The sequence below is a fragment of the Symphalangus syndactylus genome, chromosome 1, assembly GCF_028878055.3.
Source record: "Symphalangus syndactylus isolate Jambi chromosome 1, NHGRI_mSymSyn1-v2.1_pri, whole genome shotgun sequence".
Lineage (NCBI taxonomy): Eukaryota > Metazoa > Chordata > Mammalia > Primates > Hylobatidae > Symphalangus > Symphalangus syndactylus.
This window is the reverse complement of record NC_072423.2, coordinates 145,709,547-145,732,301: the sequence shown is the minus strand read 5'-3', so window position 1 is coordinate 145,732,301 and position 22,755 is coordinate 145,709,547. Positions and strand designations below refer to the sequence as shown.

The 22,755-nt window shown below is 36.6% G+C and overlaps 1 protein-coding gene across 11 annotated transcripts in view; it reads left to right on the top strand.

Annotated features, from left to right (window-relative positions):
• TUSC3 (tumor suppressor candidate 3) overlaps positions 1–22,755 on the top strand; it is a 340,062-nt gene that overhangs the window by 204,173 nt on the left and 113,134 nt on the right. For all 11 annotated transcript variants that reach the window (XM_055287491.2, XM_055287430.2, XM_055287440.2 and 8 more), the window contains exon 3: positions 17,893–18,010. In XM_055287491.2, the coding sequence (XP_055143466.1) occupies positions 17,893–18,010 (118 nt within the window). The remainder of the gene's footprint in view (positions 1–17,892; positions 18,011–22,755) is intronic.

Sequence of the window (22,755 nt, the reverse complement as noted above, 5' to 3'; positions counted from 1 at the left end):
TCTTGAACTCCTGACCTCTTGGTCTCCCAAAGTGCTGGGATTCCAGGCGTGAGCCACCACACCCGGCCAAGGCTATTCTTATATAATTAGAACACCATTATAACTTTTAAGTAAATTAATATTAGTTCAGTGATATAATCTTACTATATAATTCATATTTAAATTTTGCATTTGTCTCCAAAATGTCTTTTATCTCCCTCCCCCACCCCCATGCCATGTGAGATCCATTTGAGGTTCATCTGTTACGTTTGATTGTTATACCTCTTTCTTTTAATCTATAACATTTCCACACTTAGAAAAAAAAAGAATGTGTTTTAATGATGGTGACTTTTCTTTTTTTTCCCTGAAGAATCCAAGCTACTTGCCTTTTATAGTGTCCCATGCTCTGGATTGGTCTGATTGTTTCTTCCTGATTATATTCAAGGGAAGCGTACTATAGCAGTTAGTTGCAATACTTATCGTATATTCTCAGGAGGCCCATAATATTAGCTTGTTCATATGCCAGTGCTGAGATTAATCACTTGATTAGGGTGATGGTTGTCAGATCTCTGCATTGTACAAGGAAATTTTTTTTGCTCGTATTAAGTATTTGGGGAGATTAGTGGCTTGGGAGGAAGGATACAGGGAGATCAATTGAATATCCTGTTTCTCAGTAATTTTTTACCCAGCACTTGTAGTATTTATTGATAATCTTTGTCTGAACTTAATATTACGTTAGTGATTGTGAAATGGAGATTTTCAAATTCTGTGATTTCTTCTACATTAATTAATTGTCATTCTTCTGTAAAGGCAAGCTTTGCCAACTTCACTTACCTTTTGTTTTGAGTATTCCAACTCAGAAAGATTCTTTTCATTCCCTAATCCATCACTAGGGTTATTCTTCTTCATGTTCAGATTGTCCTAAATTTGAGCTTTGGGAACCAACTCCTGTATCATAGCATATCTCCTTTAGTCTACTTTCTGGTACAAGATATTCTAAGCTTACTTTGTATGTTCTCTGCCATGGAACTGTAATCAGCACTTTTTTCAAGGAGCCCTGGTTCCTCTTAGTAGGAAATGATATTTAGAAAGCAAAAGCTTAGCTAGGTGTACGCTTTACTGCTGAGGTAGTGTCATTGCTTTGAGGCCTTTTTAGTAGAGCTAAGAGACACGGTTCTGTGGGGATGTGTGTGTGTGTATAAATGTATATACGTATTTTAAAATTATGACTTCAGTTAGATACGTATTATTGTAGCAGATTATTACATGTTTTCTTCTCTCTTTCCCTCATTCCATACTTATATCTCCTTGGCTTGAGACATTAATACAGGTATAGCAGGATCTGTCTTGGTCCATAAAGAAGTACTCTAGGGTAGTTCTCTCATCCGTAGCAACTCAGTGAGTTGAAGCTGATATGTAGGCCTCAGTGAGTTGAGGCTGAAGTGGTATTACTGATCACTTCAGTGAAAGTTAGTGATAAATTTCTTACCACCTGTTATAGGTGGAATTGTTTCTTTCAAAAAAGGTATTCCGTAGTCTTAACCCCCAGGTATCCCAGAATGTGGCCTCATTTGGAAATAGGATAGTTGTAGATGTAATTATTTAAGATGAGGTGATAGGCAGGGCAGGTCTTTAATCCAATATGACTGATGCCATATCAGCAAAACAGGGCAATTTTTTTTCCTAAATTCTATTTTATTACATTGTTACAGACACACAGGGAGAATGCCTTGTGATGGCAGAGGTGGGAAAATGGAATAATTTAGCTGGAAGCCAGGGAATGCCAAGTATTGACAGGTATCATCAGAAGCTAGGAAGAGGCAAGGAAAGATTCTCCCCTTCGGTTTTAAGAGGGAGCACGGCCCTACTGATACCTTGATTTTAGACTTCTAGCCTCCAGAACTATGAGGTTTTTTTTATTTTGTTTAAGCCATCCAGTTTGTGATACTTTGTTATGGCCACCCTGAGAAACTAATACACCACCTTTTACCTGTTGGGTGATTCTCACCATAAACAAAACATCCCACAAGGGATGCATAAACACAATTCAAATATCCCTCTGGGGCAGCTTCCCCAAGTATCTGAAGGCCAGCCTCGTTTTGGAGAGATCTCTACTGTGATCTGAGGGCTATACGCTTCCATAAACACTTGAAGGTCTCTTATAACCCATTCCTGGTATAGTTCATCATACCTAATGTGGTATTGGAGCCATGACAAGATGGTATTAAACTTTTGCATGAGAAGTCCAGCCCTAGGGAGTGTATGTAGTGCCCCTATGAAGTTTTGCTTACAATTATTGAGGTCTCCCAAATGGGACCTTCATCGTTAAGAAACCCAGGTTGGCAGTGCCTTCATTGTAGCCTCTTGGCTGGCTGGTAGACTTTGGTTCCTCCAACTCAGTTTGATGAATACATTGTGTCCACGATTCTAGACAGACCCGCAGGGAGTAGTTAGTCCAATCTGTCTTATTGACTGTGCCACTAACAGGCCATTCCTTGTTCCCTCCTAAGAAAGACTGAGCTATGGCCATGGGAGTGGAGCTGAGAGAAAGGGCAATTGATATTTTGCATGAGAGCTGGGGTCTTCCATTAACACTTCCAGAAATTCCTTCTTAAGATTAAGAAGAATGACAAAGTTTGTTCAGACCCTGCTGGTGGAAGATGGCAGATCCAGCAGTTGATGGTTTCAGAGAGCTGCACCAGTATGTTTTTTCATGTGAGGAAGTCTTCAAAGGTGGTTCTCAAAGACAAAAGATTTTACTATCTCTCCCTCTCCTTTTCCTCCTAGGATCTGAATTTTCATCTTCACATACTAGAATTTTTGCTTGCCCTTATAAAATCACTGTCTCCCTCTGAGTGTCTGTAACTTCACCTTTTCTCCAGTTATCCTATACTAACACTCAGATTATTAGATGTTCGTCTGGAGAGTTTTAGTATGAGAGAAATAAGGGCATTTCAATAAAATTTATAGACTGATTACATCTTTCACTGTGGCCTCCATAGGCCACTGCAGGAGGGCTTAGTGTGAAATACACTCAGCCAAGTGGTCATTATCCTTATTAACTAAGAACATGTCAGTAAAACAAGAGAACCCAGTGACTGAACCTAGATTAAATTTGAATTTCCTAAGCCTTTTTTTTTCCCCCAAAGCTAAGCTGCCATCCAGGGGATATATTGGTTGAGTTCCCTCAAGGTAACTGTCAAGGGGGGAAAGGAAGGAAGCATTATGCCCGGGAATGGTGAGGACAGAATCTTAAATTTTCAAAATATATCTGAATAATGCCCACATCTCTTGTATTGACATTTCTTAGGAAGCAGCCAAGAAGAGATGAACTCTTTCTTGGGATAGATGCGTTTAGTCACCAAACTGCCTTGTTAAGCTTTGTGGACAAAAAGAGGAGAGGAAGTCGAGTCACACATATTTTCATGTTAATTTTTGAGGTGCCTCAAATGCATGTCACAGTGCTGGATGCTAGCAGATGTTAGGGCCCATGGAATGACTACTGAATACCTTACCTATTGGCTTATGTTTTGGTGGCTTTTGTGGCAAAAGGCACAGTATTATTAGACCGTAAAATAGTCCAGAAAGCCAGAAATATTGATATATTTTAATTTTAAAATTCACAGTGGAATGGCTACTGTTAACTAGCACAATGTACTCTAACACACTGTACTCTCACAGTGAGAGTCTTAATACTAGTAAGGTGCCAGTGATTGCCCCAACAAAAGGACAAAGGCTCATTAAAGTCAGTTTGCTAAGAACAGACTAGCATGGCTCCTGCTCTGCAAGGTTAACAGGCCAATGTTTGATAAGAGTCTCAAGTCTGGTATTCATTGTAGCTTCTGCATGAAGTTACGGTAATGGAGCCAGGTAGCAATGGTGGTGATCTGGTAAGTGTAGGTTTGATTAGCAGCTTGATTCCAGATGGTTTGTCAGATTATGGGTCCTCACTGTGGGCATCTACATTAAGTGACCTCTTGGTGACTAGTTGGCATGTGTGATTTGTTGTCCAAAAGATTGACGTTTCAAAGAGAGGTGTCTTTATCTCTTAGTCTGTAGTCTTCCAAGTGGCAGATCATTTGGTTAGGCCAGTGGCAATAGTCAGTACAAATGCGGGAAGATTTGTCAAAGTGGGTCTTGGTCAGGACTCTGAGGACTGCCTTGAGTTCTGCCCACTGAGCGAACAACCACGCCCGTTTTTGGTATTACACAGCTGTTTCTAAGGGGAAGCAGCCACAGCAGCCCATCAAGCACAATCAGATTTCAACTTACCTGAATCATCAGTTACCTAGTCCCGGGCATTTAGGGAACCTCTGTGAATTGAGGGCTCCACTGGGCCATTGACTTTGTATTGGATGCAGAGTTAGGGATAAAGTTTCACACAAGAGATAGCTGCTGTTTTTTAATGTAAAACTGATGGGTTGCCAGGTCAGCTGCACTCTTAAATATACCATTTCCACAAGGAAAGCGTGGTGGACGCTTGATACCTTAGTCATCAGATCCAAGTAGACCAACCCCAAAATAGAGATATTAGGCATTTGTTTGTACTTGGTGGTCTTGTCAGGTTCGTGCTGTCCAGAAATCAAATTAGCATTGGTACATGGGAGATAACTCATGTTGCCATAGGCATTAGTCAGCAGAATTCTCAGTCATGGAGACTGTAGTTTGAAGCAGTTGTTAGATTTCTGTGTCACCAATGATAAGGGGTGTGGTTTGCTGGACATTTGCAGTGCAGCCTGTTGGATTGTTTCCTTTTCAGAGGACGCTGGTTTGTGGGCTAGTCTATATAAAGAAGACGAATGCTCCAGTGGGAGATCAACTTATTTCAGTACCTAAAGAGTTAAGTAAGGTGTTGGGCCTTCTTTTTGGGGTCAAGTCTGAATAGATAGCAGTTTTCCTTTCACTGCTGGAGAAATTGAGTTTTTGTAGTGTCTTCACATAGTCGCAAGAAATTTTATTGGGTGCTGTTGAGATACTGATGCCAATCCAGTTTTCTTACTTTGAATGTGGTTTGTTTTTTTGCCTTGCGGGCCAAAGTATATTTTAAATTTTTTCACTGAAGGCTGATAATTCTGCTATACTCTGTCTTACAGTTGATTATTCTGGGTTGCCTTTTTCAGGCACACAAATAACTCTTCAATATGTATATAGGGAGTTTATTTTTAGAAGTGTTATTATATCGTAGTTTAAAATAACACTTCTATTTCATTGTTTTGTTTTTCTACTTCAGGAATTCTAATTCTCCATATGTTTAAGCTTTAAAAATCTATCCCATTCCCTCTTAAACTTTTATTTTGTTTTTGTTCTCTTACCTGCTTTTAATCCTATTCTTAATGTCCTTTATTTATTTTCAGTCAACTCCATTTTTCTTTGAAGACTTTGTAATACAGACTTCATTTCTGCGTGGGTTCTGTCTGTTTTGCTTTTTTAAAACATACTGGTTTCCTGAGTCTTACTAGCTGTGATGCATCGTGTTTTCTGTTTTATTTCTAGTTGTTTAATTTCTGATTTGAGATTTTCTGTCTTCAACTGCTTGTTTAATGATATTTACTTTAGGTCGGAGTATTTTGTTTCAGTTTTCTCTTCGTAATTTTGTTTTTAGGGAAATTTTTTATCAGTTGAAGAATTTTGATTCTTTCTGATTTATTTTTGTAGTAGCCTTGTACAGATGCTGTTGATCATTTGCTGCTTCTTAAAATGTTTTTTTTTTTTTTTTTCCTTTCCTATACCAGATGAGAAACCATAGTTTGTATGTGGGGTGGTGATGGCTAGACTTTTGAGTGTCCTACTGAGTTCTTAATTCAAGTACCCTTTCTGCTCATAACATGAAATAGGTCGAGTTCAGCAAGCTTATTTTTCTCCCCCACTCACTTCTTCCTCCCTCCTCTCTCTTTCTTCCTCTCTCCCACTTCTTGCGATGGCATATTCGGATTCTGAGATAATTTATGTTTCTACAGGTCCCTTAATTTCCATGACCTGATTCTCTGTTTCACTTTGTCACCAAGCCACTAATGCATGTCTGCTTCTTCTAAGTTGTTTCCCACTCCCCACAAAGTAGTGCATTCTTAAGACTGTCATGTTTGTTCCTGTGTACTTCCAAGCCCCTTTCTTTGTGTTCCACAGTAGCCACTGTTGTTACCCAGCATGTTATAGACCTGTTCTCAGTATTTTCCAATTCAGCTGAGATTCTGTCTTTCTTGGGGTGATTCCCATCCTCGCTGCCCCCTGTATTTCGCCTCTGCCAGGATCCCTCTTACCCCTTTTTCCCGGTACAGTCTCCACCTTCCAATTCTTGCATGGATTACTGAACTTATAAATGTTTATTTCCTCACTTCCATTTACATTTATATTCTGTAGGATTCTTTTTATCCCACTTACTGTACTGACATTAGTAGTTTTGATTATGCTTTTTGGAGAACTACATGGTTTTTGGAGTTCTTTGTTGGTTATCATTATCCTACAGGAACTCATTAATTTTCACGTATAGTTTTAATCTTAGTAGGATAAATTGGAATCTGACCACAAATAAGAAAGTTCTTTGAGGACAAACTTTTTTTTTCTTTCTTTTTTTTTTTTTTGGAGACAAGAGTCTCACTCTGTTGCCCATGCTGTAGTGCAGTGGCATGATGGCATGATCTCTGCTCACTGAAACTTCTCTGCCTCCTGGGTTCAAGTGATTCCCCTGCTGCAGCCTCCTGAGTAGCTGGGATTACAGACATGTGCTACCACAGCTGGCTAATTTTTGTATTTTTGATAGAGACAGGGTTTCACCATGTTGGCCAGGCTGGGCTCGACCTCCCAACCTCAAGTGATCCACCCGTTTTGGCCTCCCAAATTGCTAGGATTACAGCCTTGAGCCGCTGTACCTGGCTGAGGACAAATACTAGCATTTCACTGATGATTATGATCATGTGTTGATGCTAGATCACGTGATGTTCAGGGCTTCAGTGATGATCATGTGTTGATGCTAGATCACGTGATGTTCAGGGCTTCAGTGATCATGTGTTGATGCTAGATCACGTGATGTTCAGGGCTTCAGTGATGATCATGTGTTGATGCTAGATCACGTGATGTTCAGGGCTTCAGTGATGTTGATCATGTGTTGATGCTAGATCACGTGATGTTCAGGGCTTCAGTGATGATGACCATGTGTTGATGCTAGATCACGTGTTGTTTAGGGTTTTGGACTTCCTATGTGCGTAGTAGGATTTTATTGAATGAAATGAATGAAAATTTTTTCATACTGATGAAAAACTCATTGAAAGTTTCTTGATGCTACAGGAGTAAAAATCGTATAAAACAGTGCTTTATTTCTCTAAAAATGCTCTATTTATATAGGTTATAACTGAAATAAATGAAAAAATAACTTATAAAACTTAAATCTTGATAGCTGCTCTTAATCATTTAAAGATAAAACTTTCTGCATTTTTATAGGTAAAGCTAAAACTATTATATATTATAAAGTCACAAATTACAATTAATCTTTGTATTATTTTTAAGCATTTGTCCTTGGTTTCCATGATTTTAGTTTATGTTAGTCATTTAACATATTAAATGAGATTTACTAATTTTCATGGTCTCAGACCTTAGTCCTCAAATGATTTCTCTTAGATGCATAAGAATCCTTTTGTTTTTTTTGGACCCATGAGGATGACTTAGTACAATCCAGTCAATATGAGTAAAACCCCTTCAGATATAGTCTTTTCTTGTGATAGGTTGTTGTCTTTGTCACCATAATACAGTGAACAAAATAATATTCTTTTTATTTATCAGAAGATGGTGATTATCATGTGCCCATGCGGAAGAGAGTTAATATAGCAGGCCTGAGATTGTTATCCTTAGAAAGGGGAGCTCCCAAGTGTGGCCCTTGCTTGCCATATGGGAACTTGGATTTTGGGAATTTTCCCACCATTGCTTAACTGAGAAGGGTGGTTCACTGTCCCTGAACTGTTTACAAACAATGTGGTTAATGATGAACACATGCTTTTTTTGTGTGAGTCTGGAATTTTGCCACCTACTATGCAGAGGGCATCTACATGACCAACCTTCTTGGGCGCTGAATCTGTAATGAACCTCCCTGGTAGAAACACTTTACACGTGTCACAATGGAATTGATCCTGTGTGACCTGACAGGGAGTCACTGTTGGAAACTTACCTAGTTCACCTCAGACTGCACCGTGTGCCTTTTCCCTCTGCTGATTTTGCTTTGTGTCCTTTCTCTGTAGTAAATCTCAACCATGAATGTGACCATGTGCTGATTCCTCTGAGTCTTCTTAGTGAATCACCAAACCTGGTGACGGTATTGGGGACGCGGAACACACAACCTTTTAATAATTCTGAAAGGTTTTCTCCTGGTCTTGGCAAGAAGTGTATATTTAATATTCATTTTAGTTTTTATTTAATTTTTCTGATCTGTAGAATAAGCCTCCCCTGCCCCTAAAGAATCTTAAATAGAACTAGGGGCAAAAAGAAACCTCATTTTATAAATTTGTGGCTTTTTACCGTGGAACTGGATACTAGTGTGGTGATACTATATTGATACTGGCATATATTTTTGAACCAATTTTTATTGAATGATCACTATGTATAAACTCTCTCCTGGATCCAAGGGGAGATGATGGCAAACAAAGTGACCTGACTGCTGCTCTCATTATGTCAGAGTCTAGTTCGTAAATGTCATGAAGGAAAAGCACAGAGATTTATGAGAGGATCCTGGTTTTTCCTGTTAATTTGTGTGTTCAAAAAGATTTATTTAAGGGAGTGATAATTGCAGTGTTAAGTTATACAGGAAGACTAGGAATTCATGCGGCATGTTTATCTGCTCCCATGTACTAGACCTACCTCTTTGCCACGTATACAGAGTGTGTTATATGTATCGTGTGTCATGTGTGCTCTGTAGCTATAGAAAAGTTGGGTTGAGGGCGGGCGCAGTGGCTCACACCTGTAATCTCAGCACTTTGGGAGGCCGAGGCGGGCGGATCATGAGGTCAAGAGATCGAGGCCATCCTGGCCAACATGGTGAAACCACCGTCTCTACCAGAAGTACAGAAAATTAGCTGGGCGTGGTGGCACTCGCCTGTAGTCCCAGCTACTCGGGAGGCTGAGGCAGGAGAATCACTTGAACCCGGGAGGTGGAAGTTGCAGTGAGCCAAGATTGTGCCACTGCACTCCAGCCTGGTGACAGAGCGAGACTCCGTCTCAAAAAAAAAAAGAAAAAAAGAAAAAAAGAAAAGTTGCTTTGAGAAGGAAGGAATTTCGCAGAAATCCTATATCAAGAGTAAGCCTAGTTTATCAAAGGAAATTAAAATTTGGGTCTGGTGCAGAGAGTCAGAGGGGAAGAAACTGGAAGTAAGGTCTGAAAATGCAAATAGTCAATGAATTTTAAGCTAGATGGTGGGTACCCCAAGGTTTGCATACCTTTTTGCCATTTACTAGAGACTTTGTTATGTCTCATGTTTTTAACCTCATGACAACTCTTGAGAGAGAAATTACTAGTATTGTCATGCTAAAAAAAGGGAAACTAAACAAAGTATTTCTGACTTTCTCAAGCTTATACATTATAAAGTTGAAAGCCAGTCCACAACTCCAGATTTTCAAAATTCATGCGTTATCTATGTTCTTTCTACTTGGCCACATCATAATAATAGGTGTAGTATTACATTGTTTGGAAGTCATGTTAAAAGTATTATGGTTATTTTATATGTATCTAAAGGCCTTGCCAAAAATCAAAACCAGACAAAAAGAGACACAAGGAAACTTTTGGAAGTGATGGAAATGTTTATTAACTTGACTGTGGTGGTGGTAACATGAGTGTATACATATGTCTACAGTCACCAAATTGTACCCACTGTATACATTAATCGTGTGGGTTTTTTCATATACCAGTTATACCTCAGTGAAGCTGGAGGAAACAAATAGTCCAAGAACATTCTTTCAGTGTTTAGCATAAGATATTCCTATGGTGGTCTGGCAGTTCATTAATAAAATTAGAGATGTTTGGAACAACATTACTGGGTAGAATAGTTGCTTGTAATGGAATTTTGTAGTATCACAAGATAGATCTCTCTATATATAATATATAATGCATATACTCAGTTAACTGGTTAATCAGTAGTTCAAGAATTATTTAAGAATAGTATGTGAATCTCTATGCCTTTTATTCAATTTTGTTGATAATCTAAAACTCCTCTAAAAATAGTCTACTAAAATAAGTTTGATGAGAAAAGTTAAAAAAATGAAGATAAATATGTATAAATACATGAAAGGGTTCCTGGCATACACTAAACCTCCATGGATGTTTCTTGTGATGCCAATACTTTCAGTTGACTAGAAAAGACATAATCTACATCTCTTGGGACACAGTTTCTATAATCTTGTGTCTGCCTTTTTAATTCATTACAATAAAGGTCTTTAAAGTCTGCATATATTCTGTTGTTTACCACATGAAGCTAAACAATAGACTTACTGGGAAATCCTGCAGGATTTAAGGTGTGAGTTAACGCTCATTTGACTTCTCAGGTTTTACAATATATATGTGAATTTACTTAATAGATACTTTTTGAGTATCGTGATAGTTCCTGGGCATGTTATCATAAACAAGGTTTACATTGCTTTGTTGTTTTGTTTTATTATTTAAGATTATAAGTGTTATAATGGATTGAAGTATCTTGAGGCAATGGCCTGCATGTCTTACTTCTTCCAAACATTGAATTAATTCACCCATTTATTTATTTGTTAATTCTTTATCATTAGTTGCACAAATTTTAAATACATATTATAATCATATGTAGTAGGTAAATGATATGGCTTGACTGTGTCCCTACACTAATGTCACCTTGAATTGTTCCCATAATCCCCATGTGTTGTGGGAGGGACACAGTGGAAGGCAGTTGAATCCTAGGGGTGGTTACCCCCATGTTGTTCTCGTGGTAGTGTGTGAGTTCTCACATGACTTGATGGCTTTATAAGGGGCTTTTCCCCCTTTGCTTGGTACTCCTTCTTCCTGCCACCTTGTGAAGAAGGTGCCTTGCTTCCCTGTTGCCTTCCGCCGTGATAGTGTTTACTGAGGCCTCCCCAGCCATGCTGAACTGTGAGTCAGTTAAACCTCTTCCTTTATAAATTACCCTGTCTTGGGTATGTCTTTATTAGCAGCATGAGAACGGACTAATGCAGTAAGAAAACTTGTTAAACGAACAATGTGTTAATTGATTTCCTTACTACATTGTGTGACATTCTTCTTGGCATACCACATTTAAGCATTAATATGTTAGTGTTAGTTTTTTTTTTTTAAAGGAGAAACAAAATTTCTTTGACTTTCAAAAACTGAGTGCTAACTATGCATATTGTATACACTTCAACATATTTTATGTTCATATACAGTTTTGCTTTAAAATATGTATTTGGATCACATATGTTAGAATTGTTTTCCAAGGAAAGGTCTGCTTAGGTCTGATGAAGAAAATGGATGCACAGGAAACAGCTTTAAGAAACACAGCCTCTTTATCTTACATCTAGTGAATTATTCAGTCAATTACTATATGGTAGTGAACTGTTGATTTCTCAGCTCTTCAGAGGCCTTTGGGTCTATTTAATATATTTCAGTGTATTTAGCTAGGCCCTGATATGTGTAGCACAACCAGAGGAGCAACTGTGTTAGAAGTCTTTGTGCAGGGTGTTGTTGATCAGTTGTTTTTTTCTTCTCAGGGACCAGAACCTTAAGAAATAGGTGAGTCTGCTCACTCCAGATCTTTGTATATCACTGTCTATAGAATTTTTTTATTTGGGGTTTTATTATCGCATAAGTGCAATTCATTTTACACATATAACTATAAAGACATACAATGGTATTTTCATATGAATGTGCTATAAGAAGTTTGATTAACATTGAAAAAAGAAGCTATACTTCTTAAAACATCTCTTTAAAAATTATATTCATCATGGGAAATATATTAAATAAGTAGAACTATAGATGAGATAATTCTTTTTAGTTTTACATAACCTTTTAAAAAGCATTATAACATAAAAGATTGTAGCATTTAGATTAAGTGATTTTTTTCCCCATAGTAAAATATGGAGAAGATTTAATACAACACATTTAACAGAACAGTGCCTTGCAGTTACTGCTTAAGCCTTCCTGGATCCTTTTGACGCAGCGTGACTGCCCCCTTCAGGCTGCATAAGTATATATTAGAATTTATGGCGTTCACTACGTTCATGAAGTTAGGCCTTTACTGTTACTGTGAACTACTACAACAAAATATTTTTTGGTTAATAGTGTTGGAACTGTAGTCATTTTAGTTGAGTGCTTGGAGTATTTGTGGTTTTTAACTTCCAATTTCAGATGGTAGTGAGTTCAGAAGTGTGCTAATAAGCATTCGTAATGTCTCATTTTGCTCATCAGTCCAAGCTGACAGAAACATATGCAAGGATCCTCTGAATTTCTTTATCTGTCATTAGTTAGGTTTTCTCTGTCCCGTATTAAACGTTAAGAAGTTGGGATATGAAGGGCGCATAAGGGATAATGGGGGTAAGCACAGGGTCTTGGTTATTGGGGCACTTTTTTTTTCTAATGAATCTTTTGTACTCTGAAGAGATATCATTAATATTAAAATACATGTTCCTTGAGCTCATTTATTTTTTTTTAATGACATACAGATCTGTTTACTGATCCTATTTCTACTGAATTAACACTCAGTAGAAAAAAGCCCCCATTTGCCTTGTCAGTATTAAATTTTCTCTAAGCATTGTGTTTGAGTCAAGAAAATGTAATTTGCTTTGGCTCCTGTGGAATTCTTTATTCTAGCCAGAGCTGTTCCTAAGTATATTGTCTAGAACATTTTGCTGGATGCTATGGCCTGCTAGGTTGCAATGGAGAATTTATATGAAATAGGTGATATCTTCATTTACATAATATTTTAATAGTCTCATATGTTTTCCCAGCCAGGCCATTATAGTAACATTGAAAGTGGGTTCCAAACCTTCATTTTCTTCTGCTCCCATATATCATACATACTGTTGTGAGATACAGCATTCTGAAATAGTATTTTGCATAATCTACTTATTTCAGAAACACTTGTTTACTATTTACAGAATAAAAGCTGGGCCCTATTTATCTTTCTACCACTTCCAGTCTTTATTTTCTAACCTGAAGCTTACATTCTATTACTTGAACACAGAATACACATTCCAGACAGGGTAGTCTTTGTTTATACTGTTACTATTACCTTACTTTTCTCTCCCTGTCCTTTCTTGCTTGTTCTAAGTGTAGTCCTTCCAGACATACCACCATTATTTTCCAATCTTTTTTTACATTCATACTTTGTCGAACTGTTCCAGCTCACTATTATCTCATCCTCCTCTGTATGCTATATAGCACCTACAATCTACATTCCTCTTTTTTTACCTTATTTATATACTAGAGTGCATATCTATTCTTTCGTCTAACCTCTTAAAGGTGGAGACTGTAAGGTATACCTCTTTATTATTGCAGCACATATGAAAATGTTGAGTATAAATTTCACGATGATTAAGATCTGGATTCACCGTTTGTTATGAAATTGTCATTACTAATAGGATATCACATGATGATTTAGTCATTGTAACTCTGAGTCATGAACACTATTCCTTTGACAAACAGCATATGTTTGTGATAGTACACAGATTTAAAATTTCGTTTTTTCTTCCCCTCAACACCATAACTAGAGTAAAGGAAATCTGCCTTAAAAGAGACGTTATCCAGTGACATAAATCTGACTAAATGAGTTGTAGACTCTCTAGCATTCAGAAATTCTAATGTGGTAAACTTAGTTTCAGGGTGTTTATTATATAGTGGTTATGAAACTATATTATTCATCATCAGTATCATTATACCTTTATTAAATGCAAATTCTGTACTAGATCCTAGCCATTGGACAATCAATATGTAATAAGAACAGCTATGCCTAAAATCAGTAGTGCTACACAGTCGCTGAGAATTTCTGTTTCAGACGTTTGCATCAACAAGTATTGTAGGTATAGATGTTTGAAGTGACTTCCAAAGGGGAGGCAGTTTTTGATCAAGCTTCTGAAAGAACGGAGGACATTCTAAGTGAAGGATTTCATGCACATGGTTAAGAATGGACATAGTATGTTCGTGAAACACAGACTCTTTGAGTGTGGTATTTTTATAAAGACATAGATCATGTAAGTTGTAGCTAAGGTATGGAGGTTTTTGACTTTTTTTCTTCGTTATGTAGGTAGTGGGGAACATTTTTGGATTTTAGAATAGAGGCTGGAATCTACAAATGGGTTATTGGGAAATTAAATCTGAAAAAGCAGAGTAATATAAAGTACAGAGTTTGAAGGCAAATTGAATTCATGCTCTTTGACTTCCTGTTAGTTTATCACATTTTATTTTTTAATTTTTTTCTTAATTACGTTTTAGTATTCAATACTTGTATTATGTTGTAAGTTTTCAGATTATAGTACTGTTCATATTTAACCCTCTTAAAACGTAACATTTTAATCAAAACAATGTTATGTGCTTCTTGTTTATAAAAAAGAACTGCCAAAGAGGCCGCTGCACTCATCTGATTTGCATACAGGTAGGCTAGGCCAGAGATGATTACTGTTTCTGCTTTGTGATTTTTTTCTTCTATTGTTTTCAAAAAATAGCTCTAAATGTTTTTCTTATAACAACATTTTATACAGTAAACTGATCTTTACATTTTGTTATGATAGGTGAAGATTTAACTCATCTCACCTTTCATTGCTTTTTATTTCTTCTTTTGTTTATCACTGTGACACTAAATAACATCTTTGTGTTTTTTGTTCATTACCTATGGATGATGTTTTTGATTCCCTCATTGTGATACGAAGATTAGCACGCATATTCTTCCCCATCACCTCTTCTTCTTCTTTTTTACCTACGAAATTCTGTTGGCTATCCTCCTATATTGTCATAGTTTATAATATGTACATTCCATACTGTAACCATAATTATTACATCTGTGTTCTGTTTATAGGTTGATTTAGAAAGTTAAAAGGGAATAAACAGCATTTACAGTATTATTTCTGCATAAACAGCATCAATGGCAAAGTAGTAGGTTATCATTATGATTCCTTTTCTATAGTGCCATTGTTTATAACCCCTGACCCGCTCAAAAGAATAGATTTAAATAATCTTTCTAATCACCAGTTGATCAAAATTGTGATACATTTTAATAAGCCTTATATTTGGACCTTGTCTCTTATGTTCATTTTTTTTGTTTTTATTTTTCCTGTTGGGGGAATAAATACGGTTTTCTTACTATAGATTTAATATGTTCTAGCTCTTTCCGATTCTAATGATTACTTAGAATCTGTTCTTCTCATCTTGAGGTCTAAAATTCCTGTTCTAGTTTGTATTGGTTGCATCATAGCTTCACAGACTACAGCTTCTTTACATCTTCTCCCCGTGCGACCTCACTGCATTTCTAGTTGCCTTTTTTCCTCTCTTACAGTGCTCTATCATAGTCTTTTCTTAGTTTTTCATTCGTACTAACTTTCCTGTCAATTATATTTTAAGGTAATTTTCTAAGATTGTGGGGGAAAATTTCAGATTCCTTCCATTTCCATGAACATGTTTATTTCAAACTTAGTTATTTGTCTCAACGTGCAATTTTAAATGGAAAATAATATTCTGAAGGAATTCTTCTATTTGCCGGTATCTAGTGTTGCTAATGATCAATCCATTCCCAATCTCACTGATGGCGCATGCTTAGGAAATTTTTTTCTCTGAGACCTTTTAGGATCTTCTTTTTATCCATAGTATTTTGGTATATCCCAGTATCTCTCCAGGTTGTTCTTTTCTCATTCCTCTTATTCAGAACTGGGAAATGATTTTAATTTGAAGATTTAATCTCCTTTAATTGTATTGTTTACAGAAATACCATTTTCTCTGTTTCATCTCTCCTCTATTTCTGTGACACCTGTTTGAAAAAGGACTTATTGGATTGTATCTCTAGGTCCTTCTCCTTCCATCATATATTCCACCTATGTTGTTTTTGTTCTGTGAATTTTATTCGACTCTGTCTTCTAATATTGGTGTTTTATTTGGGCAGTCATATTCGAAATCTATATAAGTGCTCTGTCTTTTACTATCTATCTTTGTTCCTTTTTTATATTATATTATTTTTGTTTTTTCCTTCTATGAATACCCCTGAACAAAGCAGTCTGCATGTTCTCACTGGGTATGTCCAGAATACAAAGGCCTGACTAGACCTGTGCAGATTCTGAGGGTTGTATGTGCAGTCACAAGCCTTAAAGAATAAGACGTCTCCCACTGAACAAAGCATCATCTTGTTATCACTTACCATAAAAACAGTAATTCCCAGTGTTTCTCTCCTGTAAGAGTCACCTGTATGTATAGGAGTCCATGAAGATCCCTTTGTGTTACCGCGTGAGACTTGGTGGATAGAGAACTAATGCAAATGAAAATGAACTAATAAAGTCGCTTTCTCTGACCCAGGAGTCTCATGTCTTCTGCCAGCATCCATGAAACAGTGACAGGCTAGCTTGTTAGCTTGCATTATATATGTGGTAAAATCTCAGATCCTGCACAGTTCTTGACAAATACAATATCTTTTCTGACAGCATTTTTATAAGTATGTTAGTTACAGTTACACTTTCTTTTTCGTGTTTTCTGATCCTTCTTTTAGAGTCTGTTTGTTTTGGGAAGTTTTTAAGAAATCACATAAGGTTTTCCTCAAATACATATTTTTTTCGTGGGGGGTGGGATGAAGGCTGACATTAGGACTGGTTGGGGAGGGTGCGGAAGTTTGGTCTACTGTTGAATATTAAGAAGTTTAATTATGACATCTGTTTTTAGCTTCATGTTTTTTTAAATCTCCAGACTCTGCTGCTTCTGAATCTAATGTTTTTCTAGGTTTTGTTGCACTGTAATCTCCTTTGAGAGTCTAACTTCCACTGAAAACTTTGCACCAGCTTTCTGTTTTTCAGATATTTGTGGAAATCTTTCTCCTGCTGACTCTGCTCCAAGTCCTTTTGTTATTGTTAGGTTGTGCCTTTTTATTTCTTTACTTTCATTTTGGGGAGAGGGAGGAGATAAACTCCAGAGACTAGTCAACCATGCTGAATAAGCAATTTTATTTTTTAAAAATATTTTAGCAGTAACTTGTTGCTTCTTATTTCTATTACTGCATTTACATTCTCCTATAAATGCCATTTTTCTGTTTCTTCTCTCTTCCTACATCTAAATATAAAGTTTTATCATCTGGAAAATTAGCAAAATATCTAATAAAAATGTGTTCAAAGTGGAAACAAATATCTTAGAGAAGGAATGTTTGTGGCATGTGGTTTAGCTACAAAGAGAAATCTTTGCTTACTGTTGGTTTGAATGTAAATGCATTTTTAGATAAATGGAATGAATAAGGTGGAGTATAACTATTTACAATTTTAAAACTATTAATTTTGTTTTTCTGTTAAACTAAGTTGCAAATATTCTTAAAAATTGGTCTTTGCATTTTACTAAACATTATTGGAAGATTTAATTTATGTGTATAGGGAATGCTGCAAAATGTTTTTATTCCCTAGAGTAAGAGTTGGCAAAATTTTTATTTAAAGGGCTAGGCTTTGTGATACATGTAGTTGCTGTCTTGTTACAACTTTGCCCTTATAGCACATAAGCAATATGTAAATGAATAAATGTGGCTGTGTTGCAATAAAACTGTAGTTATGAACATCAGAATTTGAATTTTATGTAATTTTCATGTCAGAGAATCCTTTTTTTAAAAAAATATATTTTAAAAACTGTGCTTCGCTTGCAGTCTATACGAAAACTGGCCAGTGGTTGTCCTAGGGTTGTCTGTTTTAATAACTGCTTTCTAGATGCTTCAGTACTGATGTGTTTCTACTATGGCCCATTATTCTTATCAGGCAAGCTAACGAAGAATATCAAATACTGGCGAACTCCTGGCGCTATTCATCTGCCTTTTGTAACAAGCTCTTCTTCAGTATGGTGGACTATGATGAGGGGACAGACGTTTTTCAGCAGGTAAAGAGTTATATCGTATTCATATATTTAACATAGTTGTTTGTGGTCGATGCATTTTTGTTTGTCACATAAAAATACAATTCATTGATCGCCTGAACCCGGGAGGTGGAGGTTGCAGTGAGCCGAGATTGTGCCACTGCATTCCAGGTGGGTGACAGAGCAAGACTTTTACACACACACACACACACACACACACACACACACACACACACTACAATTCGTTCAATAAGTTAATAAATACAGTAGTTGTAATAAATTTTGTGATGTGATTAACATAATTATGGCTAAACTTACTTTTATCATTATACAGGTTTTTGCCATTATGATAAATTCATTTTAACTTTTGCAACATACAGGAAATGTGTTTTTTCAGCATGCAGTGGCAGTTTACATGCATTGGTCTTATTGTGGCGTTTAATTATAGATGGTAGTGTATTATACATAGTATTTTGCACAGATTTGTGACATTTTATATAAAATTTATTGTAAGTTTTACTTAACTATTATTTTTTCCAATGTGGCAGATAGAATTTTACATATAGAGGATTAAATATTTATTTACAAGTATTTTCTCTCCGTTATGGACTGAATTGTATTGCCCCAAATTCATAAGTTGAAGTCATAGCTTCTGGCGTGACTGTATATGAAGATAGGGCCTTGAAGGAAGTAATTAAGGTTAAGTGAGGCCATAAATGTGGAACCCTAGTCCAAAGGGACTGATGTCCATGTAAGACGAGGAATCGGGAGCAGGAGTGCATGTGCACAGAGAAAAGGGGCATGTTAGAACACAGCGAGAAGATGGCCACAGGCCAGGAAGAGGAGCCTCACCCGAAACCAACTCTGCCAGCACCTTCCTCTTCGACTGAGTCTTCAGAACTGTGAAAAATAAATTTCTGTTGTTTAAGTCACCTACGCTGGAATTTTCTGTTATAGCAACCCAAGCAAACTAATAAGCTTATTTACCCAGTCTTCTCTATAGAGCAAGGTATTGGACTTGCAATTGGAACTCTGCGTATCATCGATGTTGTCATGGTTGTGTCATCATCAATGTTGACATCAAGAGCTTATGTCCAGGCAGTGTTCAACTTATGTGTTATTTCATCTAGCTTCACAGTGAGAGAAATGTTGTTACTGGCTCTGTTTCATAGGTGAGGGTATAAGGAATGAAGAGATTGTTGCTTGTCCAAGGTCACAAAGTTAGTGTAATGTGTAACTAGAATTTGAACTCAACTGTCTGGCTCCCAGAGCCCTAGCCTTAATCATGCTATTACCCTGCAGTTCATTATTATTTTTTAAAATGTTTTTACTATGCGATCAATCCATTTAAAATGCAAAACGTATTACACTTCCGGGGTTGATCTTTTTGGGTATCTTGGCCTATCTCACATGTGATACTCTTTGGCAGAATGCTTACCAGGTCATGGAAAAGCATACAGTTCTGTAAAGAATCTAGCCTACTAATTGTCTATCACCATTAGTGAACATTTTTACTTATTTGCATCCAGATTATTTGTTCTTGCCAGTTTCTAGTTAAATAAATTCTCTCTTTTTGCCTTCAACACTCTTTTTCTGTTAGTGTTCTTCACTTATTTCCTCCAAATTTATTTTGCCTTTTTAGGATGTTTCTTTTTTTTAATGTAATTTAATTTAATTTAATTTAATTTTATTTTATTATTATACTTTAGGTTTTAGGGTGCATGTGCACAATGTGCAGGTTTGTTACATATGTATCCATGTGCCGTGTTGGTTTGCTGCACCCATTAACTCGTCATTTAGCATTAGGTATATCTCCTAATGCTGTCCCTCCCCCCTCCCCTCAACGCACAACAGTCCCCGGAGTGTGATGTTCCCCTTCCTGTGTCCATGAGTTCTCATTGTTCAATTCCCACCTATGAGTGAGAACATGCGGTGTTTGGTGTTTTGTCCTTGCGATAGTTTACTGAGAGTGATGTTTTCCAGTTTCATCCATGTCCCTACAAAGGACATGAACTCATCATTTTTTATGGCTGCATAGTATTCCATGGTGTATATGTGCCACGTTTTCTTAATCTAGTCTATCGTTGTTGGACATTCTTTATATTCATCCATTCAGCAAATAGTTTTGCTCCTATAGTGCCTTTTCTATAGGAGCAATAAATTTGGCAAGAAAAACATACATAGTTCTCCTCTATAAGCAGCTTACAGATTAGGGAGCTAATAATAATAGTAATAATAGTATCATAATAAAACATATAAATATGTAATTTCAAATAGACTTATAAAGGAAAATTACAGTACTATGAGAACCAAATATTATTGCGTATAAGTAATAGATCTCTATAGAATCTCAGGATAATTGCCCTTAGAGATCATCAGATAGAAGTGCTGTTCAATGTATACTTGAATCCTCTCTATCATATTGGCAAACAGACTTCTAGATCCAACAAGACTGCTAGAGCACAGTCTTGAGGCCCAAATATCTACCGTGACTAGACTTGTGGACTAAATGAAGACAGGGAGTTGGATTAGTTTAGTTTCATTGTATCTTTGTTATGCTGTTTTTGTTGATAGTACGTTATCTGTTTTGTTATGATACCTAATGTACTAAGTACATACTTAGCATATTAAACATTTTATTTACTTTTACAAATATGCTTTCTCCTATTTTTATTAAAACAGTGCCTTTCTTGGTATGTCTTTTTAAAAGTCCTTAACAGAAACACTCATTTTTCACTTTTTAAAAATACTTTTATTTCTTAACTACTGTAAGAAACAAAATTGCCAGAACACCATGCATCTGATCCTTGGTGTCATTGTTGAGGAAGCAGGATGTTGTGGGTGGGGACTACAGCAGATTGGAGAGAGGATGTGCTTGACCTCAGTAGGAGAGGCACAGCTCAGCATCAGATCTGTAGAGGAAATGTAGGCCCCATGTAGCTAGATCTCTCTCAAGAAAAGACCTAAATAAAAATCTTTATATGAAATTTCTCTCTTTAAAATGTTGGCAGTTAATTCATATTTTTTAGAAAAACTGTTATGATATTGTTATCTTTGTATTGAATACTGAATGTAGGCTGCTGGCATATAATCATATAAATAAATGGTTATATATAATCGTTAAATTCTTTGTATGCTTTAGACATAATTATTCTAAAGTTTGGCATGTAAGAGTTGAAGTCAGTTGTTTTTAATTGAAACATATCCTCAGGTTAATTTTGATTGAGCAGGAATCCTGGTATAGAACTGCCTTGTCTTTCCCAAAATCTAGCCCTTGGCTTAGCAACAAGAGTTTTCATTTTAAAATGCAGAAATGTGTAAAAGTTATAGCAGTTAATGAGTTTTATGAGGAATTTTAATCTACAAAGAGGGAGAAGTATATGTTTTGCTTCACTTGAGAAACACTAAAAGATTTTTAATGCTTATTTTTTTAACTATTAAACCATATTTTGCTGAAGTACTGTCTCTGAATTGATGTTTTAAAGCACTGTCAGCAGTAATGTGGTGTCTGAAGATAATATTAATAACAAGTGCAGAAACTTGGTAATTTCTTGCTTGTTGGGGACTCACTGGAGAAGTAACTTCAATTATATGTGACTCCCGTAGGAATGGCTGAGGCTAGGTGTCTGATGATAGGCCAGTGGGTTAATGAATATGGTGTGTTAGAAGGAGCTCTCAGCCAGGAAACAGGTCTATATTGCGCTCTGCTGTGGGTAGCCCTGGGGAATTGGGCATTTTAATTAAGAAAAAAGACTGAATTGTATGAGTTTTTAAGAACCTCTGAAGTTTTAGAACATTAGGCCTTAGTATGGATTTTCTGGTAGTTTTCATGTGGGGAGTGAGGAAGGTGGGGACTTTCAGCTTTATAATTTTGTATTTACATGGTTGCTGTTGATGTCTCTTGTATATCCATGAGAGAAACAAACAGGAACAAAGTATGGAATGGGAGAAGCACAGGGAGGAAAGGAACTGGTAACTGTGTGCTTTGTTCACTTTAATGAACGTTGCTAAATGTCCATTACATGGAAGCCCACTGCTGGGAGAATGGAATGAGATAGACTCCTGATGTACAGGGCCATATCACACTTATTATATACATTAGAGACATATTTTTATATATGTTATATATACATGTTGTATGTTATAATCTGTATGATGTTTACACTGCATTGCAGGAGCTTGTGTTTACAAATCAGTCTTCTAATGAACTTATTAAAAAAGGTTTATGAAAAAAATATTGTTAAAGCCTGGCAAACATGGTGAAACACTCGTCTCTACTAAAAATATAAAAATTAGCCAGGTGTGATGGCACATGTCTGTAATCCCAGGTACTGGGGAGGCTGAGGCGGGGGAATTGCTTGAACCCAGGATATGGAGGTTGCAGTGAGCCAAGATCGTGCCATTGCACTCCAGCCTGGGTGACACAGCAAGACCCTGTCTCAAAAAAAAAAAAAAATAGTTTTCATTAAATGGAGGTAGAGTTCAGAAGGTATTATTATATCCTGGTAATGAAGTGTCTAGAGTCAGAAAACGTAAGTTCATCTTCCAGCTTTACTTCTTCATTGCTGTGTGACCTTTGGTAAATCACTTTATTTTTATATGCCTCTACTCATCTGTAAGAGAGGTAAAATAATAGTACCTTTCTCATAAAACTGTTGGGAAGATTAAAATAAGATGTTAGCGTGAAGAGTAGGTAGCTATGCAGACATGAGAAGGGCAGGAGAGGGTCCCTCATCCCAGGATGTCAGGTGACCATCATGTGATGATCA